The 18,791-nt window shown below is 41.7% G+C and overlaps 1 protein-coding gene across 3 annotated transcripts; it reads left to right on the plus strand.

Moving 5' to 3' along the window:
* The first annotated feature begins 3,842 nt into the window (after positions 1 to 3,842).
* Positions 3,843 to 17,785, plus strand: prdm1a (PR domain containing 1a, with ZNF domain). Of its 3 annotated transcripts, none has more exons than XM_046877201.1 (7): positions 3,843 to 3,949; positions 9,956 to 10,204; positions 11,642 to 11,761; positions 13,010 to 13,262; positions 15,461 to 16,377; positions 16,488 to 16,616; positions 16,722 to 17,785. In XM_046877201.1, the coding sequence occupies exons 2-7, from the start codon at positions 9,980 to 9,982 to the stop codon at positions 17,283 to 17,285; spliced, it is 2,208 nt and encodes a 735-aa protein (XP_046733157.1). In that variant the 5' UTR covers positions 3,843 to 3,949; positions 9,956 to 9,979; the 3' UTR covers positions 17,286 to 17,785. The 3 variants fall into 3 exon arrangements, with proteins under 3 accessions (XP_046733157.1, XP_046733156.1, XP_046733158.1); XM_046877200.1 differs by lacking the exon at positions 3,843 to 3,949 and adding an exon at positions 7,879 to 8,121; XM_046877202.1 differs by lacking the exons at positions 3,843 to 3,949; positions 9,956 to 10,204; positions 11,642 to 11,761 and adding an exon at positions 11,849 to 12,349.
* Positions 17,786 to 18,791: the final 1,006 nt, after the last annotated feature.

Below are 18,791 nucleotides of genomic sequence, written 5' to 3' on the forward strand. Positions count from 1 at the left end.
GGCCGGCACCTACGATAGATATCAATAAGAGCATTACACGGTCAGATTTAGCAGATGGTTTTATGCACACCACAGCGAAAAACAAAGGATCTTAACTAAAATGAATATCTTAAATGTGAGTAAATGCAACTTATAGTTCTCTTTGAGATTCGAAAGATAGGATTTAAGCCCATTTCTCATTTAAAAAAAAAGATCCTGGTAAGATTAAAGTAAAGTACATTGAAGTAAATATATAGTAACGGGTTTGATTGTTATAATCTCATAATCAGACATAATCTTTTTTTATTATTATTAATTTTATTTATTCAAATTTTATTTAATACAAAAAACAATTGAAGCACTGAGCCAAATAGAGGGTTGAAGGTCTTGCTCGAGGGCTTATTGGCTCTCCAGAAAATCTGACTCACTCAGTTTACTGGTCACTCATTCACAATCGTAACCACAGAGCTTCCAAACAGATTTGCTTTTTCTTTTTTTTTGGCCATAAAAGACACAAAAGGTTTTGTGTAAGACCCAGAAAACAGAGTGGCACCATAAATGGCTTCAGCAAGTTTTTTTTGGAAATCCAGATGTTGATTCAGATCCTCGAAAATGAGCAAAGCAGAGGTCGCAGTGGTGAGGAAATTTCCCTGCCATGACACAGGGATGGATCCTGGAGAGGAAGCAGAGTCTTCTGTGTGACTCCAGATAACGGGATTATAAATCATTACAGTATCCAGGTGTCGAAGAGTTGAAAGGATGTTCACAGGACAGTCTTAATGATTACAGCAGCAGGTCTTAGGTACAAATTTACTGTATGGGTGTAAAATGACGTACTCAAGTTAGGACCTAATCGATGCATTTGCACCTAATGTATGCTTTTTCCACAGCGGTAGTGGCACAGCTGATTCAGCCGACTGTTATCTATGGAGAGACTGGAAACCCATATGCAGGACAGGAAGATCTTGAGTGGCCTGCTATAATCTCTGACCTCAACCCTATTGAACACCTTCGGGATGGGGCAAATGGGGACTAAATGTGGAATCGAATTTTCAAAAAGCACATTCCAATTTCATGGTCAGTCGTCTACAATCGTTTACTTTTATGGTGATGACATGATATTTTATTATCTTTTGGTATTCCTGGTTTTTGGGCCCACATAAGTTGGAATTAAGCATCAAAACTATAGCTCTTGTGGGATGTTCCTGGTCTGCAGTGGTCAGTATCTATCAAACGTGGTCCAAGGAAGGAACAGTGGTGAACCGGCGACAGGGTCGTGGGCAGCCGAGATTCATTGGCTGGTCCTTGTGGTCCGTGTGGTCCGATCCAACAGACGAGCTCCTGTAGCTCAAATTGCTGAAGAAGCCTGATCGGTGTATAATCTCTGTAAAGCTGCTTAGAGACAATGTCCATTGTTAAAAGCCCTCTACACAAAAGTAAGAATTGCACAAAAAATTTGTTGCAAGACACCACTTTTATTCTTCCTACGGCCGTATATTAAAAAACATTACCACAGATTCTTGCTCGAACCCACAATGTGAACCTCGGATCGTTCGGTTCTCTGATTCAGGTGAGATCTGATAGCAAAGAGAACATTTTTTTCCCCTGACAAACCATCTTTTACATGTATTATCTAGCAAAAGCTTCCATAAAAGAGACATTTTGTAACACAAACCCACTGACCTCGAAACATATGAAAGTGAAATCGCTTTTTGCCAGTTTTTGCGCTCTCCTTCGTGGTTGCTTCATCGAGAGATTGAGCTGATAAGGTCTCGGAAAAAGCAAGGCCACCTTCCTCGGTTCACACACAGATAAAGAGAAAGGCAAAGGGATCGTCTTGCATGAGACACAATGCTGAAAGGAAGCATACAGTTTACCTGGTATGGTTTTAGCAAGTGCCTGGACCCCTTTTGTTTGGGATTTTGTTTGAGGTGTTTATTAAAAATCTGTAATGAGGGTAGTTCAAATTGCTGATCTTTGTTGATACACACACACACACACACATACACACACACACACACACACACACACACACGCTGTAGCGCTGGGCCGTGTTGTTGGCGTGTGGCGCGTGGAAGGACTGAATACTTGGCAGCTTGTGCTAAAGCTTTCTGGCAGCAGGCCAAGCCAAATATTTCTTCAGGATGAGAGCATACTAATACAAGTCCACAGAGCCACAGGGCTTCCCTGTGTTCATGAGTGTGTGTGTGTGTGTGTGTGTGTGTGTGTGTGTGTGTGTGTGTGTGTGTGTGTGTGTGTATGTATGTGTCTCGCTCTCTATGTGTGAAAAGATAAGGAATGTGAAAAACAGGAGAAATGTGTGTCAAAGTGGATGATAGAAAAGTGTGTGTGTGTGTGTGTGTATGCGTTTCTTTTTTTTTTTTTATCAAACTCAGACTTTTTGTGTTTAGAAGGACGCATGTCTGCTCTCAAGATGACAACTTGTTGCTCATCCCACACTTTGCTTTGATGAGCTCTTTGTCATCTTAATCTCTCTGCTGTGTGCATGGACGTGTGTTGTGTGTGTGTGCGTGTGTGTGCATGTGTGTGTGTGTCGGGGGGTGGTTTTATTCCTGTATGTAGATCTATTTATAGAGATGTACGCTATCACTAGTGCAACTTTCTCTCTCTAGGATATATGTGTGTGTGTGTGTGTGTGTGTGTGTGTGTGTGTGTGTGTGTGTGTGATGCATAATATATATATATATATATATATATATATATATATATATATATATATATATATATATATATATAAAATGCATTACACATCAATTATTGCAAATGAATCAATATTTTTTTATTAACTTATAGTATTGATAATCTATTCTATTCTATTCCCCTCAGATGCTTCTAAAATGATTACGTATGAATTATTTTGTTACTTTGACTAGTATATTTCAGGGAACAATTACTACACATTGTACAACGAAAAAAACAATAAAACCACAATAACAAATGTAAACAATATAAACAGTCAGGAACGTTTTTTTTAATGATCATTAGAATTTCTAAAGACTTTTGAGTGAAGTTCTCAGTAATGAGGGATGTGGATGGAAACCAGTCTCACCATGACGTCGGATTTGAATGTTAAATTTTGAGAAAAATAAAATTCGCAGGAAAGCTGAAATCAGGCTGAAATATGCATAAAAACCGGATCTTTTTTATTATGATTATTTATAATTCAAACAAACCGCAAACGCTCGATAGAAAGACGCCAGAAGAAATGTCGCAGGAGGTCGGGGATGGAAATGAATTCAGAAAAACGCTAATTCATCCGAATGAATTGACAACAATGGCATTTTTCACTCTTGATTTATAACTTCACTGTAAATTTGTCAGATCAAATTTTTCCGACAAATCATAAATATTGATCAGTTATCGACCCGATTTCGTTTTATTCCAATTTGCGCGATATGTAAAATTGATCTTACTTTGTATTTGAATGTTTATGTTTTTATTATTATTCTATTTTAATTAATTTTTTTAACACATTTGCTGCAATTTCCGTCAAATGTTATGTTCCTGTGTTAAATTGTTATTGGGAGCCCAAACACTTTAAATTGATCATTAAAATGTTTTTAGTTATTAATTTCATCCTGATAGAAATCGGATCCAAACAATTTTTCACATTTCGTTTTGTTCAGGTGTCTTTTTCCATATATCATCTTTCACAGTTATTATTTTTAAAGCTATATTTATTTATATCTATATATTTTTTAATATATTAAAAAATATATAGTGTTGATATGGTGTTAATGAGTGAGGTGTTTTATTTACGCCAGGCTGAGTGCATCTGCGCGCGCGCGCTCGTGTGTGTGTGTGTGTGTGTGTGTGTGTGCGCGCGCGCGCGTGTTATCCCTCCGCTCCTTCCTGGACCATAGTCCTCCTCTTCTTCTAAAACTCTATAATAATCAGCGAGCTGTTCATCTGAGCTGAAGACGCACAGCTTTTATGGAAATTCCGAAAGGTAAGTTTTCATCGCTGTCATTTTTTCATCTTTCTCATTCTATCCATTGTATTCCTTTTTATTTTTAATCTCTTTTTACTGTATTTTCCGAATGCACAGATCGGACACTTTTTTGTCATCCATAGATATGAGGCAACAAAGTGGAAGTAAATAGTGTTTGTGATTAAATAAACTTTTGCGCGTTCGTTAGTTTCCGAGCGCGTTCACGTGTCCGAATCGATGCTTCGACTTCAGATAAACGAAAAGTTCAGAGTTTCGTCTGACTTTTCCTTTTTAAACAGTTTCATCGATTCGGGTGCAAAAAAAAAAAAGAATCGCGCGCATGTGTGTGTGTGTGTGTGTGTGTGTATGTTAAGTAAAACACAGGCGGTCTTAGACTAACTATTATATAAGTATTACATTATATTATTATATTATATAATAATTACATTTGTGACATTAGGTCAAATTAAATATTAAAATAGATATATAAACAGACAATTTCATTTCTTTAATTTAAATGTACTTGATGCAGCACAATCTTTATCAGCGTTTCCCTCTGATCGCGCAGTGCGGGCGTGCGTGTGCGCGCGTGTGCCCTTGCATGTGCGTGTGCGCGTAAATGTGCACTGTGCGCGTATACATGTGTGTGTATGTGTGTGTGACCCAGAACTGGTATGGCAATGTTATCTACTGTGTATTATCGACGTGTGTGTGTGTGTGTGTGTGTGTGTGTGTGTGTGTGCACGCTCTGAACAGTGTGCAGTGTTTAAGCAATGTGCATAAAACTTCACTTTAAAAGGTCAGGTGAAGGAAGCATATTGATACACAAGATACACATAATATTAGGACCCCTCCAGCAGCAAGGTGGGGTGGGGCTTCTGAAGGATCCAAGGTTTTAATAAATCTTACACAAATCCAACACCATATTGTGCTGTGTAGTTTGCTCAGAACCAGGTATGGTGCTTATGGTGCTATATTTAGGAACAATTGATCCACTAGGTCCTGTGTCTAAAAGTACTTTATATACATATATAGTGATATTTACAAACATACTTTGGTGTTGGTGGAGCCACAGATGCCAGGTAGTGTATCTGCCTCATGTTCCTTTTTCATGCACAGTAATTGTTGTACAAACCCTGTCCGCTGATCCCTGCACACTGAGAAGCAAACCACACAATCCAGTCTGTTTACTGCATAATGAACAATTAGGAAATGGCTTATTTGGAGCTGTTGCGTCAAAGCCCATCTTTCAACAAAACTGTGCATCAGCCTCTAATTTTAGATTTCCTGCAAGTTAATGATTGCCGGCCTTCTGGCCAGTAGCTTTCATTCAGTCGGTGTTGTGCTTTTTACGTGAATGTAATTGGCGGGGTTTATGCACTTGGCTACACGCAGTGCGTTGTATCTTCGGTCCTGCTGCATCGTAGCTCCGTTAGCTACCTCAATACTAATTTTCATACTCGTACTTCGGTTCGTATTATATAAAAATCTAGTGACTGCACTCGTTTGACCAAATATACAGGATGCGCAGATAGTGGCTAATCGTGTCAATCCAAACAAGTACAGCGAATAACCTCTAACCATCAACAGGTCACATGGTGCAAGCGGTAAACAGAGGAAAAGTGGACAAAACAAGTGGATTGTCCATAGCTGACCTGGACGAAGTGCCCAGATGGCAGGCATGGATTGGCAGGATTATAATCAAGCCTGGGGCTTTAGCCGTCCAAATGATGACATAAAGTGTGTGGGTGTGTAGGGGGAAGCGTGGTTGTTCAGGGGGGAGTTCAGGGGGTAGCTGTCCTCACGCAAGGCATGTGTGAAGCTAAACGTACACAGGCATTACGCTACCATTGTGGATTAACTTTCCCAGAACAATGGCCATTTCCCTCCCACTTATCCACTCATGAACACACACACAGGCACAGGAAAATTCAGGTTGGATGATTGTTCCCCCCTTTATTCAAGGGCCACTACCTCCAACCTCGTCTTGGGCTAATATGGGCAACGGAAGAGTTTTGAACCACACAAATATATTGCGACTCGGGTTAAAAAACATTTTCTTTGAGATAACGTACAGTTGTAAATGTGTTTGGAGAAGGAGGGGTGTGTGGTCGGGGCGTGTTGGGGACTGTTTGCTTGCAGGGGGGTTGGTTTAAATAAAAATGCAAATAATCCAGTTGAGATATTTGAATGTATGGAGTCAAATGAGCCCTTTTTTTAGGAACATCATAAGACACAGATGGGATGTGGTTTGCCTCTAAAATGCCCAGTGGCAAATAGATTGCACTGATACCTTAAGGGGAAAAAAAGTTGTTTCTATCAGAGGCTGACATGCCAAACCCTCATTTTGTGGTATTTTTACACTCTGTCACTCACCGTCTCACCTGTGCTTGGAGTCCTACAGTCAAAGCCCAGCAGTGGGTTTGATAGCGACCCTCTGCAAAACTAACAAAGCTGCTGGAAGTCCTTCTGTCGCTTTTGTTTGGCTCCTTTCTTCCCTCGCAGGCATGTAGGCCACATTAAAACCCACTACAGAAGCCAAAAAAAGCCCCCATTTGAATTTGACTTCAGAGCTTGAGAGACCCCTCCCTCAAACCCCCCAGCCTACTCTTTCTTTTATGACACGGGCGAAAAGAGAGAAAAGAGGGAGAGAGAAAGGTAGAACCAAATGGTGGTAGGGGTTTGGTATTGATGATAATGGCGGAAAACGCAAACTCCTCGCCAGATTGTTCCCAGAGTCCAGACCACATGGCAGTTTCGAAAGGAAGCGCTCGTTTTTCGCTCAAAAAAAAAAATCCTAAGAGCTTTGTTGTTGTTTCTCCTCTGCGGCTTGTTATAGAGTCAGGGCCCAGCTGGAGGCCAGATTTGGGTCGAGGCTGGAGGAAGAGACGGGCCTGCAGGGCCTCGATCTTATGGGTCGTCCGCTGCCAGGAAGTAGGAGGCAGCGAACGAGCGAATGATGTGGTCAGATCTTTGTCACCAGCAGGGCTTGGGTGGGTTCTTGTGTGTGCGTGTGTAGGGATGTGTGTTTCCGTCTAAGTTCGTTCAAAGCTCAAACTGTCTCCCATTCTCTTGCCAGTTTTCTCTTCTTCACCATTCTTTCTCCCACAGATGGATAGATGGAAGAGGGGTCTAGGGGATTTCCAGGATTTTTTTTTTAAACAAAAAAGCATGCACAGCTTTGGAAGTGTGTTAGAGTAGCAGGCCACCAGAGATCCTCTCTGTCTGCTGTTTGGACTTTGCTCAACATTTTTTTTTACACACTTTCATCTAAAGCCATGACTAGGATTGTGTACAAAGCTCCACTTCAGTCGCTTCACTTATTGGGGGTGTTACATCCTTCCCTTTTATGATTATGGACCTCGCTAACATCTTTATTCTGATCAAACTCTACGGGTGTAGAAGAGATGAGAGGCAGAAAGTAGCACCCCCTAGGGGATATCAGAGAGGTTCCAAAAGCTCTGGAACAGGAGGAGGAGGAGGAGGAGGAGGAGGTGTGAGGAGAAACACAGACATCAATCTACAGTTCAACTCTTAGTAAACAGCAACAGGTTATTGAGTCACTGACGCAGGATGTCCTTCCTTCTCAGGAAGACAGTCAGAGGAAGAAGGATCAACACCTCCCTCCTCCTCCTCACCCTCTCCTTTCTTTAAACAAGACCATCTCTCATCAACTTTTGGTCTGCTGCTTGATTTCACCTACTGCAGGAGATATGACAAAAGACCTACTTTTTCTTTTACAACTACTTTCTTGAGAATGAGTGAATTATAAGCATTACATAAAAACTACATTATTTTTTTGTCTGTAAGATGCATGTGACATGACCTTGGAGGGTGGAGAGAGAGAGAGAGAGAGAGAGAGAAAGAGGGAGGGAGTGAGCGAGGGAAAGAGGGAGGAGGACAAAAGTGGGAGGGGCCAAAACGGAGGGCTTCAACAAGTCAGAAAGAAACATGCTCAGGCAGTTAGTCAAACTCGAGACACTCAGAGGAGAACACAGTCGCCATCTGGACTAGCGGCTGGACAAGAGAGGGAACCAGGGTGATCAGCACCTGTCCCAAGAACACGCTCTCTTTCTGCCGCACACACACATACATACACACACACACATAGTCAGGAACACACACACACACAAGCGCACTCAGGGGAGAGATCAGACGGCTCTATGTGCGGCTGGAACCAAAGTCTGTCGGTGAGTGAGAAAGCTTGGCTGATATTTTTTTATTGTTTCTCTGTTGGATTTCAGCTTTGAGAAAAATCCTCTTACTTTTAATGTTTATGTGCTTCATTTTCTTCTTCTGCTTTTAATTAGATTACTTTATTTGTCATTTTGTTCAATAGTAAGCATTCTTTTCATTTTACTCTGTTTATAATTTTTTTATTATTCTACTTATTTTTTCTATCTATCTATCTATCTATCTATCTATCTATCTATCTATCTATCTATCTATCTATCTATCTATCTATCTATCTATCTAATTATTTAATTTCTTGCCAATTTGCATGTCAGCTAGCACATTGCTTTTTTTTTTCAGAACCGTAAGAAACAAAATTTGTTAATTTACACTCTGGAGTGATCTTTGCATGTGATCGGCCAAATATTGTTGAAAATGGGTTTTTGTCTGTAGGCTGTTACAAATGAGAAAAAATAAAATGTTACATTTGGCCAATTAAAATGTAAACAAACATACATACAACTGTGTGATCTAAAACCAAAAAGCTTATAAAGTTGTGCTTATATATATATATATATATATATATATATATATATATATATATATATATATATATATATATAAAACTTTTTAGTTTTAAATAAATAGTTATATTTGGGTTTACATGTAAGAAAAACATAAAATTGTTGAATTTTGGTTTACATGGAAAAAAAAATAGCCAAAAAAAAAAAGAATAATACGGTTGCCCAGTTTTTTCATGTTCAGTTTCTTGGTTTCAATATTAGTTTTGATCTTGCAGCTGTCCTACACAAATGACAGCTTGCAGGATTTTTGTCTCTTTATCTTTTGACTCATGGAAATTGGACTGTAAATAGATAATTTTGTACAAATGGTGAGAAGTCAATTATTCTTCAAATCATTTTTTTTTAAATAAGTAAAAACAATTATTACATCTCTGTTTAAAAAAAACAAAACAACGGTTTTTAAAAGAGCCGATGACTTATTATTACTATAATTTTTATTATTATTATTATTAATATTATTAATAATAATAATAATAGTATTATTATTGGAATGAATTACACATTTGTATATACAAAATGTGCTAAATAAAAACATTAAGATAAGACGTCTTCATGACAGGCACTGGTAATTTCGATGGAGTCTAAGCTCAGCTCAGCTCAGCCTGTGTGTGTGTGTGTGTGTGTGTGTGTGTGTGTGTGTGTGTGTGTGTGTGTGTGTGGGAATATCTTGGGTGGGAAGTGTTTGAAGCTTGTTTTCGCTGCTGTTGGCCCCTTACGGAAAAAAAAAAGTTGCGATTCTTCCAGTTTTGTTCTGTGCTCCAAACGGTTATTCCCTGGGATGTTTTATAGACTCCGACACTTTACAACTGCGATTCCAATTTTAGCTCCATTCAGACACAGACGCCACTTCCTTCCTCTGTCGTCCCTGTCTGCGAGTTTGTTTTCTACGCAGACGCTGTGATGGGAAAGGATGGAGCGAGAGTGAATAAAAGAAAGACCTCGTCTAGGTGTAGATAAAGCCTATAATTGCTGAGTAGAGTTGTTGTTGGATTTGGTTTTTTCTTTTTCCGAGTCAACATATGATTTTGCTTTGCTTGGTGTGTGCGAGTGTGTGTGTTTTTTCTGTTTAACTTAGCTGTTAATTTCCATTTGGTCACCTTCCATTACCAATCAACTAACTGTTCTGGCAAATTATGACTTGCTGGAGAATTTGTAAGCATATTACTATTTAATTTTGTGTGCCTTTTAAATAGAGAATTCAGTACCACTGAATTTTCACTCATTCTTTATTAATTTCCTCTTCCTCCCGGTTCTGTCGTTCTCTCAGGCCGCCTCTCAGCATAGCTCCGTCATGTTGACCACTGAGGGCGCCCTGAACACCGCCGACCAGGAAGAACGCAAAATGACAGTCGAGGATGCCGACATGTCCAAGTGGACGGAAGCCGAGTTTGAAGAGAAGTGCACGTACATCGTCAAGGACCACACGTGGGACAGCCCAGAGAAGCCGGATCTGCCCCGTGCCCAGACCTCACTGCCGAGAAACCTGGCCTTCAGATATGCCCCTGATTCCAAAGAGGTACGGCTGTAATGACTCACTGCTGCATCATGCGCTTGCAGACTGAGGAACTAATTCCCTGCAGCGTGGCGTTGGGGTTTGTAGTGTCAGATTCATGCATAGTACTGTACACACCATCTGCTTGTTAAAAAAAACAAAACAATGAATGAGCGTACCTATTATTAGTGTGACAGCTCATCTTGACGTAAGAAGTGTAAAATTAACAGCTTGATACACACGATTTTTCCCCCTCATTTGAGATTCGTCCGTGATTTGTCTCACAAACAGAATCGTATTTCATCTTCTTTATCTACACCGATTGTTCTTTGAGGTGTTCCTGAGTATCTCTGTGTCATTTCGCATGTCTCTGTAAGCAGCACGACTCCCATCTCCCATCACATCAATCGCCTGTTATCTTGGACAGACAGTGATGATTGTAATAGTGACGATGCGCAAACTTCCCCTTGATTTGAAGCGGCGAAACCTTTGAACGCCGTTAAACGCCATCCTCAGATCAGCGGCATAGATTTTTCTCTTTCTTTTTTTTGTTGTTTTATCTCTCGCTTACTTCTCAGGACAAGAAAAACCTACACACAAATAGACCCCACTTAAGAGATTCATTTATGTTCTGGTGATGAAAGAGAAAGGTGGGAGCATGGCAAGAAGTTGAGAAGGAGCTGGCGCGAAGCTCGGGAGCCGAGCTAAGTCTCGGTTAATGAGTTATCAAAAAGAAAGCCTAATCTCCCCACTGAACTGCTTCTCTGCTGTAGGCTTTCGAGAAATGTGAGGGGATTTCCTACTGCTTTATCCACATGGCTGTTTGTGTTTTGGGGTGTATATGGAAGAAAGATGGTGGTGGTGGAAGGGGTGGTAGAAGGGGGGGCAGCTGAAGAGCGGATCTTGGTCGAGGAGATTAGCTTGAAGTCTGGCTGTTGTAATCCAAAAGGCCAGACAGCAGCGCTCTGCTCCATCCGCCTTCGGGCTTTTTTGATGCCGTTTACCTCAAAGGAAGAAGTGCAAGCTGTAATCGTAGGTGTGGATTTATGCTTTGAGGGTTACAGTAGTGTTTGATGTGGTGAGGAAGGAGGCCTGGTAATGAGTACAGCAGGGAGGGTCTGCGCACTTAATGAGAGGTGAGAGAGGACATCTTTTTCTCAAGCCTAAGTGGATGTCAAGACAGTACCTGGTTGACCCCTGACTTCCCTTAACTGGAGCTGTCAGAAAACACCTCCTTCCCAAAAAAAGAAAAACACACACCACCTTCCTGACTGCATCTTTACTCTCAGGGTCATGAATTTATTTTAATTGATGTCACCCATCCACATAAATGCCTTGTAAAACCTCCTCATAAATTGCTTGTGACTTTTAAATAGCGCGATGAAATTTAATGTCGGGTCATAAATTCGCTGGTTTATCTCATGACACGTTTCTTTCTTTCTTTCTTTTTTCCTCCACAAGGTGATCGGCGTTGTAAGCCGTGAATACATCCCTAAAGGAACTCGATTTGGCCCTCTAGTGGGAGAAAGTTATACAGCAGAGAATGTGCCCAAAGACGCCAACAGGAAGTACTTCTGGAGGGTGAGTTGTTTTATTTTTTTTATTTAATTTTTTATTTTTTTCTCGAAAGGGGGAGCAAAAGAAATACACGAGAGAAGAAAAAAAAAACATGCAAGCGAACAGGTCACTTCCTGTTCCACTAACTTACTTCCTGCATGTCATGACTGGTGCAGGGCTTATACGACAGAGCCTGCTTACCAAAAAAAAAAGTGCTGAGTTAGAGTGTAGTGTTTTGAGAACCAGCGCTTGCGTTGGCGGCTCTGACTGAGTGAGAGAGTGAAGATTTATTTCGTGTTGTGTGATCTTGTTTTGACTGCGCCGTTTCTGAATGGTGAAAAGAAAGAGCCGAATGACTTGGCAGCGCTCGATCTTGAGGTCGATGCCTTTTAAAATGGGAAGATGTCACTCATTCGGCTGTACCGCAACGTTTGGTCTGTTTCGAACCACTGGCATTAAAGCCGTTGCATCAGGTTGTCACCGAGCCTGCTGCCAGTAATGCATGAGGTGTGCTCGCGCTCGCTTCCCTGTCTGTGGCTTTCAGCTGTTGCATATGCAGATGTCGTCATGGTGAAAGTGTCAAGTCATCCAAGTGCGATCCAATCCATGACCGTAAATAATTTTTTTTCTTTTTTGCTCAGAATTGTTTTTTTGGTCTTAAGACCACAGACATCCCCTCATGGAAAAAAAGATGCTGCTCTTTTAACTGCAAACAAACACTGACATCTTTCCTATGTTACTGGAGATCGGAGCTGTACTGACGGGAGGGCGGTCTGTGTGGAGGGGGTGGGGGTGGTACAGTAAAATGTGTAGCGGAAGCATAACACTGGTGTCATCAAGGGAAGCCTTTGCTGGTGATGTCAAGGGTTCCTGGAAATGGTGAAGTTAGTGTGAACACGGCGCTAAGCTTAGAACTACCCCAAAGCAAACCTTCCACTTCGTGAGTTCAAATGAGGGTGGGGATGTGTGTGTGTGTGCGTGAGTGTGCGTGTGCGTGTGTGCATCTGCAAGTGTGTATGAGTGAGAGAGAGAGAAGACATGCAGATTCAACATGAGAGTGTGAGTATTGGTGGGGGTGTGCTTACTGAGTCAGTCATGTGGCTTTTATAAAAGATTGTAGCTTTAGTGTCTCCCACTTGTCTTTTTCTCTCTGTTTGTCTCAAGGGCAAGTGTTTAGACCACAGTGGAGTAATGAGTAAAGATAACATGAGATACAATAATCGTTACTGAGCGTTTGGGTTAAAAGCTGTACGTCTGATTTTTTTTTCTCAGATTTATACCAAAGGAGAGTTCCATCACTTTGTAGACGGCCTGGATGAGGAGAAAAGCAACTGGATGCGGTATGTCAATCCAGGACACTCGCAGCAAGAGCAGAACCTGGCGGCATGCCAGAATGGCATGAGCATCTACTTCTACACCGTGAAGGCCATCCCTGCTGACCAGGAGCTGCTGGTCTGGTACTGCACTGACTTCGCACACCGTCTCCACTACCCTCCTTCAGGAGATCTCATGATGCAAAAGCTCAGTAAGTACAACCAAAGAACGCTTTAATACACTATAATGACGGTTAAGCTGTTTGTGTCGGTCGAGAGGATAGTTTCCTCTCCCTTCTTACTTCAGGACAAACCCTGAGCGAGCGTGTGGACTTGGTCTGAGTCTGTCATTATCATTCCAACTGTACATGCTCTTCTCTCTTTCATCTCCTTTAAAGACAGAATTCCTTGAGACACAGGGTTTTTTTTTTGGGTAACATTTCTGTATAGGCATCGTAATGTTGACTGTAATTACAAAGAGGAAAATGCAATTGCTCATTTTTTCTTAGATGCTCTTTCAACATTCTACACGCTCAATCAGTTATTGCTCAACCAGCAATAAAAAGTTTCAAAGCGAAATCTTTTTTTTCATACCAGAGAGACAGACAGAAAGAAGTATACAGATATATAGTGAGTGTGTGAGACATAGAAGAGGAAGGAGACAATGCTCAGGTGTGGCGGGAACAGAGCAGTCTCGGTGACTCCGCTCCCCTGGGTCATGCGCATACCCTCAGGGTATGGGTGCCTGGGCCCCCAGTTCCCTGCACAAATCAACACACACACACACACACACACACACACACACACACACACACATACAAAGTAGTCTATAATTAGGCTTTCTGACCCACCACTGACACCTAAGCTCTCCTACTTACTACCTGAGAAAGTAAGAGCAATCTCTTTATCTATTGTGCGCTCTCTCTCGTTCTCTCAAACCAGACAGAGTCATAGCACGAACCAGCTTATAGCCATTGCACATATGACTCAGTATAATGGAATGGGCCGAGATGACTGGCAGGGCCTCCCACATGGGATTGATTTAGAAAAGCTCAAGCTATCTCACTCCATGGTTCACTAAACTTCTTCAGCATTCTGAAGTTAATTGACGCTTTAGCCGAGCAGGCTTTTAAGCACCTTCATCCAGGCGCTGTTTTGTAACCTCTCCTTCACACACACACACACACACACACACACACACACACACACACACACACACACGCTTCCACATGGGGAAGTGCAGACAGATCTTTGGCGCAGCTCCATAATTTATTTGGCACTTTAAAAGAAAGCCAAAGAGAGAGTAAGACTGAGAGAAAAAAAAAACCTAAACAAAAAAAAAAAAACGCTCCATTGACTACTTGAACTTCCTGGTGGTGGGGCTGTGCTGACAGATTGATATCTGTTGGGATTGCTTCCCTGTTTGTTTTGCACAAGTTCTCCCGGGAGGAGTGGGGAATGGAGTTATCTGTAGAAGAGAATTGGAAGGGGGAGGTTACTGATAACCTCTAGCTGCGTTTACACATTGCTCACGGAGCAAAAGGATGGGGGCTCTAAGAACGGGGAGATTTTTTAGGAGGATACTCATCTTGCAAACCACACACACACACACACACACACACAAACACACACACCCACCAACATCTCAGAACTTAAAAAAAGACTTTACACTTTGTGTAAAGGTCACAGAAAAAAGAAGCAGGAAGTCATTACGTCTTTCCTCTTTTATCTTACCTCATTTATAACTCCATCAAATAGAGCATTTATTTATTGTTTTCGTCTGAAACTCTGACAAAAATAAATAAATAAATAAAGCATCCCCAATCCTGCATGAGAAGGAGGTCTCCATAATTTTAGGGTTGAGCTGAGGTACTACAAAGGATTGTCCGAGTTCACTTTGTTTTGAATTGTTTTTGAGGTGAGTGCAGTCAGGGCTTTGCGGCTTCCTCTTAGAAGGAAACTTTCAATCATTTGCTGCCACATCCATTAGATAGTATCAGTGCTGTGAGCAGAATCCAGCCTACTCCACCACCCTGACTGGGATCACTGTCATTGCTCACATCCTGTCTGCAGCCCTTACCTCTGGATCATCTGTCAAACTGTCGTCCTTAATTGAACAACTAGGCTACTTTGTGTTTTGAATCTTCTTTGCATTGGGAAGATCTATGTCCTGTGTAACAATAGATCTCCTGTAGCAAAAAGCCAGCAGTGTGTGGAGCCCTTTATCTGACCTAAAGACAGTAAATATAGACTGTAAGGTTATATTATAGTGAGGGATGATGTATAGTATGAGTTTATTTAGGATGTATGTGTGACAGAGCATGAACTCATAATTATGAGGATGCCAGAAGAATGTTAAGTTAGTACTTTACTCTGTAGTCTAATGTGCTGCTTTCATGTGTGTCTATAGAGCAAAGTCTGATAGAATCAAAGCAGCAGGTGTCAGAAGAAAAGCCTGTTGTGAAGAGAGAGCATACTGTCTCAGAAATACTCAAAGACACGTGGCGGGAGCCTGCAAGACCACTGCCAACACGTCCCCACTGCCCCATCAGCCCTGACAGACCCATCTACCCACGTGTCATCTACCCAATCCGGCCACAACCGCACCTCCGAGAGGATGTCATGAAAACCAGCCCAAGTATCTGTTTTTCCACTCGGTCACCTGCACTGTCTTCAGCCACCCCAAGCCCGTCAGCCCGCAGCAGCCCTGAAACCAGTCCTGGAAGCAGTCCTACACCAGCAGATCCTAGGGATGCTTTGCCACTCTACAATGGTGGCCTGGGTCTGTATCCTGGCTACTCCCCATCCAACTCTCTTTCCTCATTCTATCATAGCTCACATTATGTCTTATCCCCTTACTCCATGAGTGGAACCCCACCAGTGGGGAACGTTTTCTCCCGCATGTACCCTCTTTACAACAGCTTAATGACCCCTCACATGCCCTTCCCACCCAACATGCTTCCACCTGAGGGGGGACGTCATTTCCTGCTGCCACCACACAGAGACTTTCTGCTTCCACCGCCCAAGAGTGCCTTCTCAAGAGCGACAACCCCAAAAGACAAACCGTTGCATGGACACCCTCGTGCCCCCATCAGTGGTTCTCCCACAGCTGGATCGGCAGTATCTGCTGATCAGCAGCCTGCCAACCCGACCTCAGCACAGCCGAGCATCCGACATTTAGAAGACGAAGCGATCAATCTTAGCAAGATGAAGCGAGGCCCTGCGGGATACAAGACACTGCCATACCCACTTAAAAAACAGAATGGCAAGATAAAGTATGAGTGCAATGTATGCAGCAAGACTTTCGGACAGCTCTCAAACCTTAAGGTAAAAACTCAGCTCTTTTTTTCTCAGTCCCTCTGTTGGACACACATATGCCTCCTGTTATGAATGGGACATTGTCTCTAACCCTGCTCCCTCTTATGCACTGTTCTCAGGTGCACCTGCGTGTTCACAGTGGTGAGCGTCCTTTTAAGTGTCAGACATGCAATAAGGGCTTCACTCAGCTGGCCCACCTGCAGAAGCACTACCTGGTCCATACAGGAGAGAAGCCCCACGAATGCCAGGTGAGACTAATGTCTTTTCTTAACTATAACACCTGTCAGCTATTAGTGGTTTGGAGTTCTAAAGGTTCCTATCCAGTCCTAAAGCTCCTTGTTCTTCTTCAACAGGTATGTCACAAACGTTTCAGCAGCACGAGTAATCTGAAGACACATCTAAGGCTTCACTCAGGTGAGAAGCCTTATCAGTGCAAGCTCTGCCCAGCCAAGTTCACACAGTTTGTCCACCTCAAGCTGCACAAACGGCTGCACACACGGGAGCGCCCACACAAGTGTCCGCACTGCCACCGCAACTACATCCACCTCTGCAGCCTGCGCCTTCACCTTAAGGGTTACTGCCTGGCTGCTATGACTTCCCCCCACTGCAGCCTTGAAGAACTTAACCGCATTAATGAGGAGATTGAGCGATTCGACATCAGCGACAATGCCGACCGGTTGGAGGAGATCGAGGGGGTTGATGTCGAGAGGCTCGTGGAAAAGCAGATCTTCAGTCTGATCTGCCACGAAATGGACCTCAAGACCTCGTACCACAAAGGCAGCACTGGAGGGGATTTGCTTCATCCTTCACATCCGTCTAGCACCTTCGGCCTGTATGAGCCAAGCAGTGAAACATCGGTTATCAAGCTCCTACCTGTCAAGGTCAAACAAGAGACGGTGGAGTCGATGGAATTGTAGCCCTCGAACACACACGTGCACTAAGTCATGCGCCCCTCAGCCGCATCGGGTTCAGGTTGGACAGACAAAGGTGTATACAATCCTTCTGAAAAGGAGACAGGCTCAGAACTTTGCTTTCAGGGACTTACCATACTCAGGGCTAAGAGACACTGCTTAAGGCCACTAGCGGTCCAATGTGTCCTACACTTACTTTAGAGACAATCATTAATTTCTTTTTGTTTTGTAATAATATTATTGTTGATGTCATTGATATTTGTTATTATTTTTTGCTATTGTTATTCCTTAATAATATTTGGTTAGGCTTGTTATGCAACCTCCTTAATTTATTGTCAATGTTTACAATGACTGGGTAATTCATTGTAATTCACTGTTCTGTATATTTTCTATTGTTACTCTTTTGTACATAGTTTCTTACAGCCTGCGTTTGTTTGCCCTCTGATTGTTATGAACTAATGAGTACCAGATTTGAGGAGCTTGCCTTGCTTCCGGTTCTTTTTTATTATTTGTAATAATAATATATATATATATATATATATATATATATATATATATATATATATATATATATATATATATATATATATCTGTAGCTCTTTTGTGGAAGGCTGTGGTGGAATCTTGGACAATGTTACCACCACCATGTCTTAAATGCTAGGAGGGGAGGGAAGAGATTTGTTTTTTTAATAACCTACAAAGCCTTTCCCTTATTTCTAATGAGCACTCCTCAGCATAACACAAGAAAGGGCATTTCGTATCTATTTTCAACAAGTTACCTCAAATTGTGAGTGTGTGTAGTTCGATGTAGGCTGTGAGTACATTCAGAAGGAAGTCAAAGGCATATATGATATTTATTGCTTTTCTACTTGAAGAAGAAACCTAAATGTCCCTGGAGTGGAGGTCTCTTTGTGGTCCAAAAAAGAAAAAAGAAAAGAGGAGCCTGGTAGCATGTAGCACACTGGGTATGAAGCTGAGAGTATTTCTCTATTCACTCACTATTATTTTGGAGCGAGGGGTTTTTGAGGGTGGGGTTTAGGGGCTGGAGTACCGAGCTAGTTACCAAAGTTCACTTAAAGAGCAGTGAGTGTTGATAGTGGTATTAGTCGCTCTTTAGATGTTGTTTGCCCAGTTTTCTTTTTTTTTTTTTTACACTCATGGATGGCACAAAATGGTGCCTTGGTCTTTATATGCACTGGTTTATTTTCATTGGTCATTTTCTGTAAATTCTTTTAATCCAGATTTCAGAAATCAACATTTTGACAGCTTAAGGACTTTTTTCCTCAATGCACCAAAGGGTGCTGTAAAAGCAGTAGCATCTCTTAATTTCTTTGTTCTGAAGTATGACCAAAGTGTTCCCCATATCTTTAGCTTTAAATGAAATGTAAAAAAAAAAAAAAAAAAAAAGAAACTCCTCTGTCTCTATGTTTACATACAGGTTTACATAGTTATTTAAGTGCAACTTGTTTAAAAATGTAAATTATATAAATGTTAACTGACAACAGAATGGTC

This window comes from Silurus meridionalis, chromosome 20 (assembly GCF_014805685.1).
Source record: "Silurus meridionalis isolate SWU-2019-XX chromosome 20, ASM1480568v1, whole genome shotgun sequence".
Taxonomy (NCBI): domain Eukaryota; kingdom Metazoa; phylum Chordata; class Actinopteri; order Siluriformes; family Siluridae; genus Silurus; species Silurus meridionalis.

Coding starts and splice junctions, on each gene's coding strand:
- prdm1a (XM_046877200.1), top strand. CDS start 8,095: ATGTGCGGCTGGAACCAAAGTCTGTCG. Junction 11,762..13,009: donor ACAGGAAGTACTTCTGGAGG/GTGAGTTGTTTT, acceptor TTTTTTTCTCAG/ATTTATACCAAAGGAGAGTT. Junction 13,263..15,460: donor TCTCATGATGCAAAAGCTCA/GTAAGTACAACC, acceptor GTGTGTCTATAG/AGCAAAGTCTGATAGAATCA.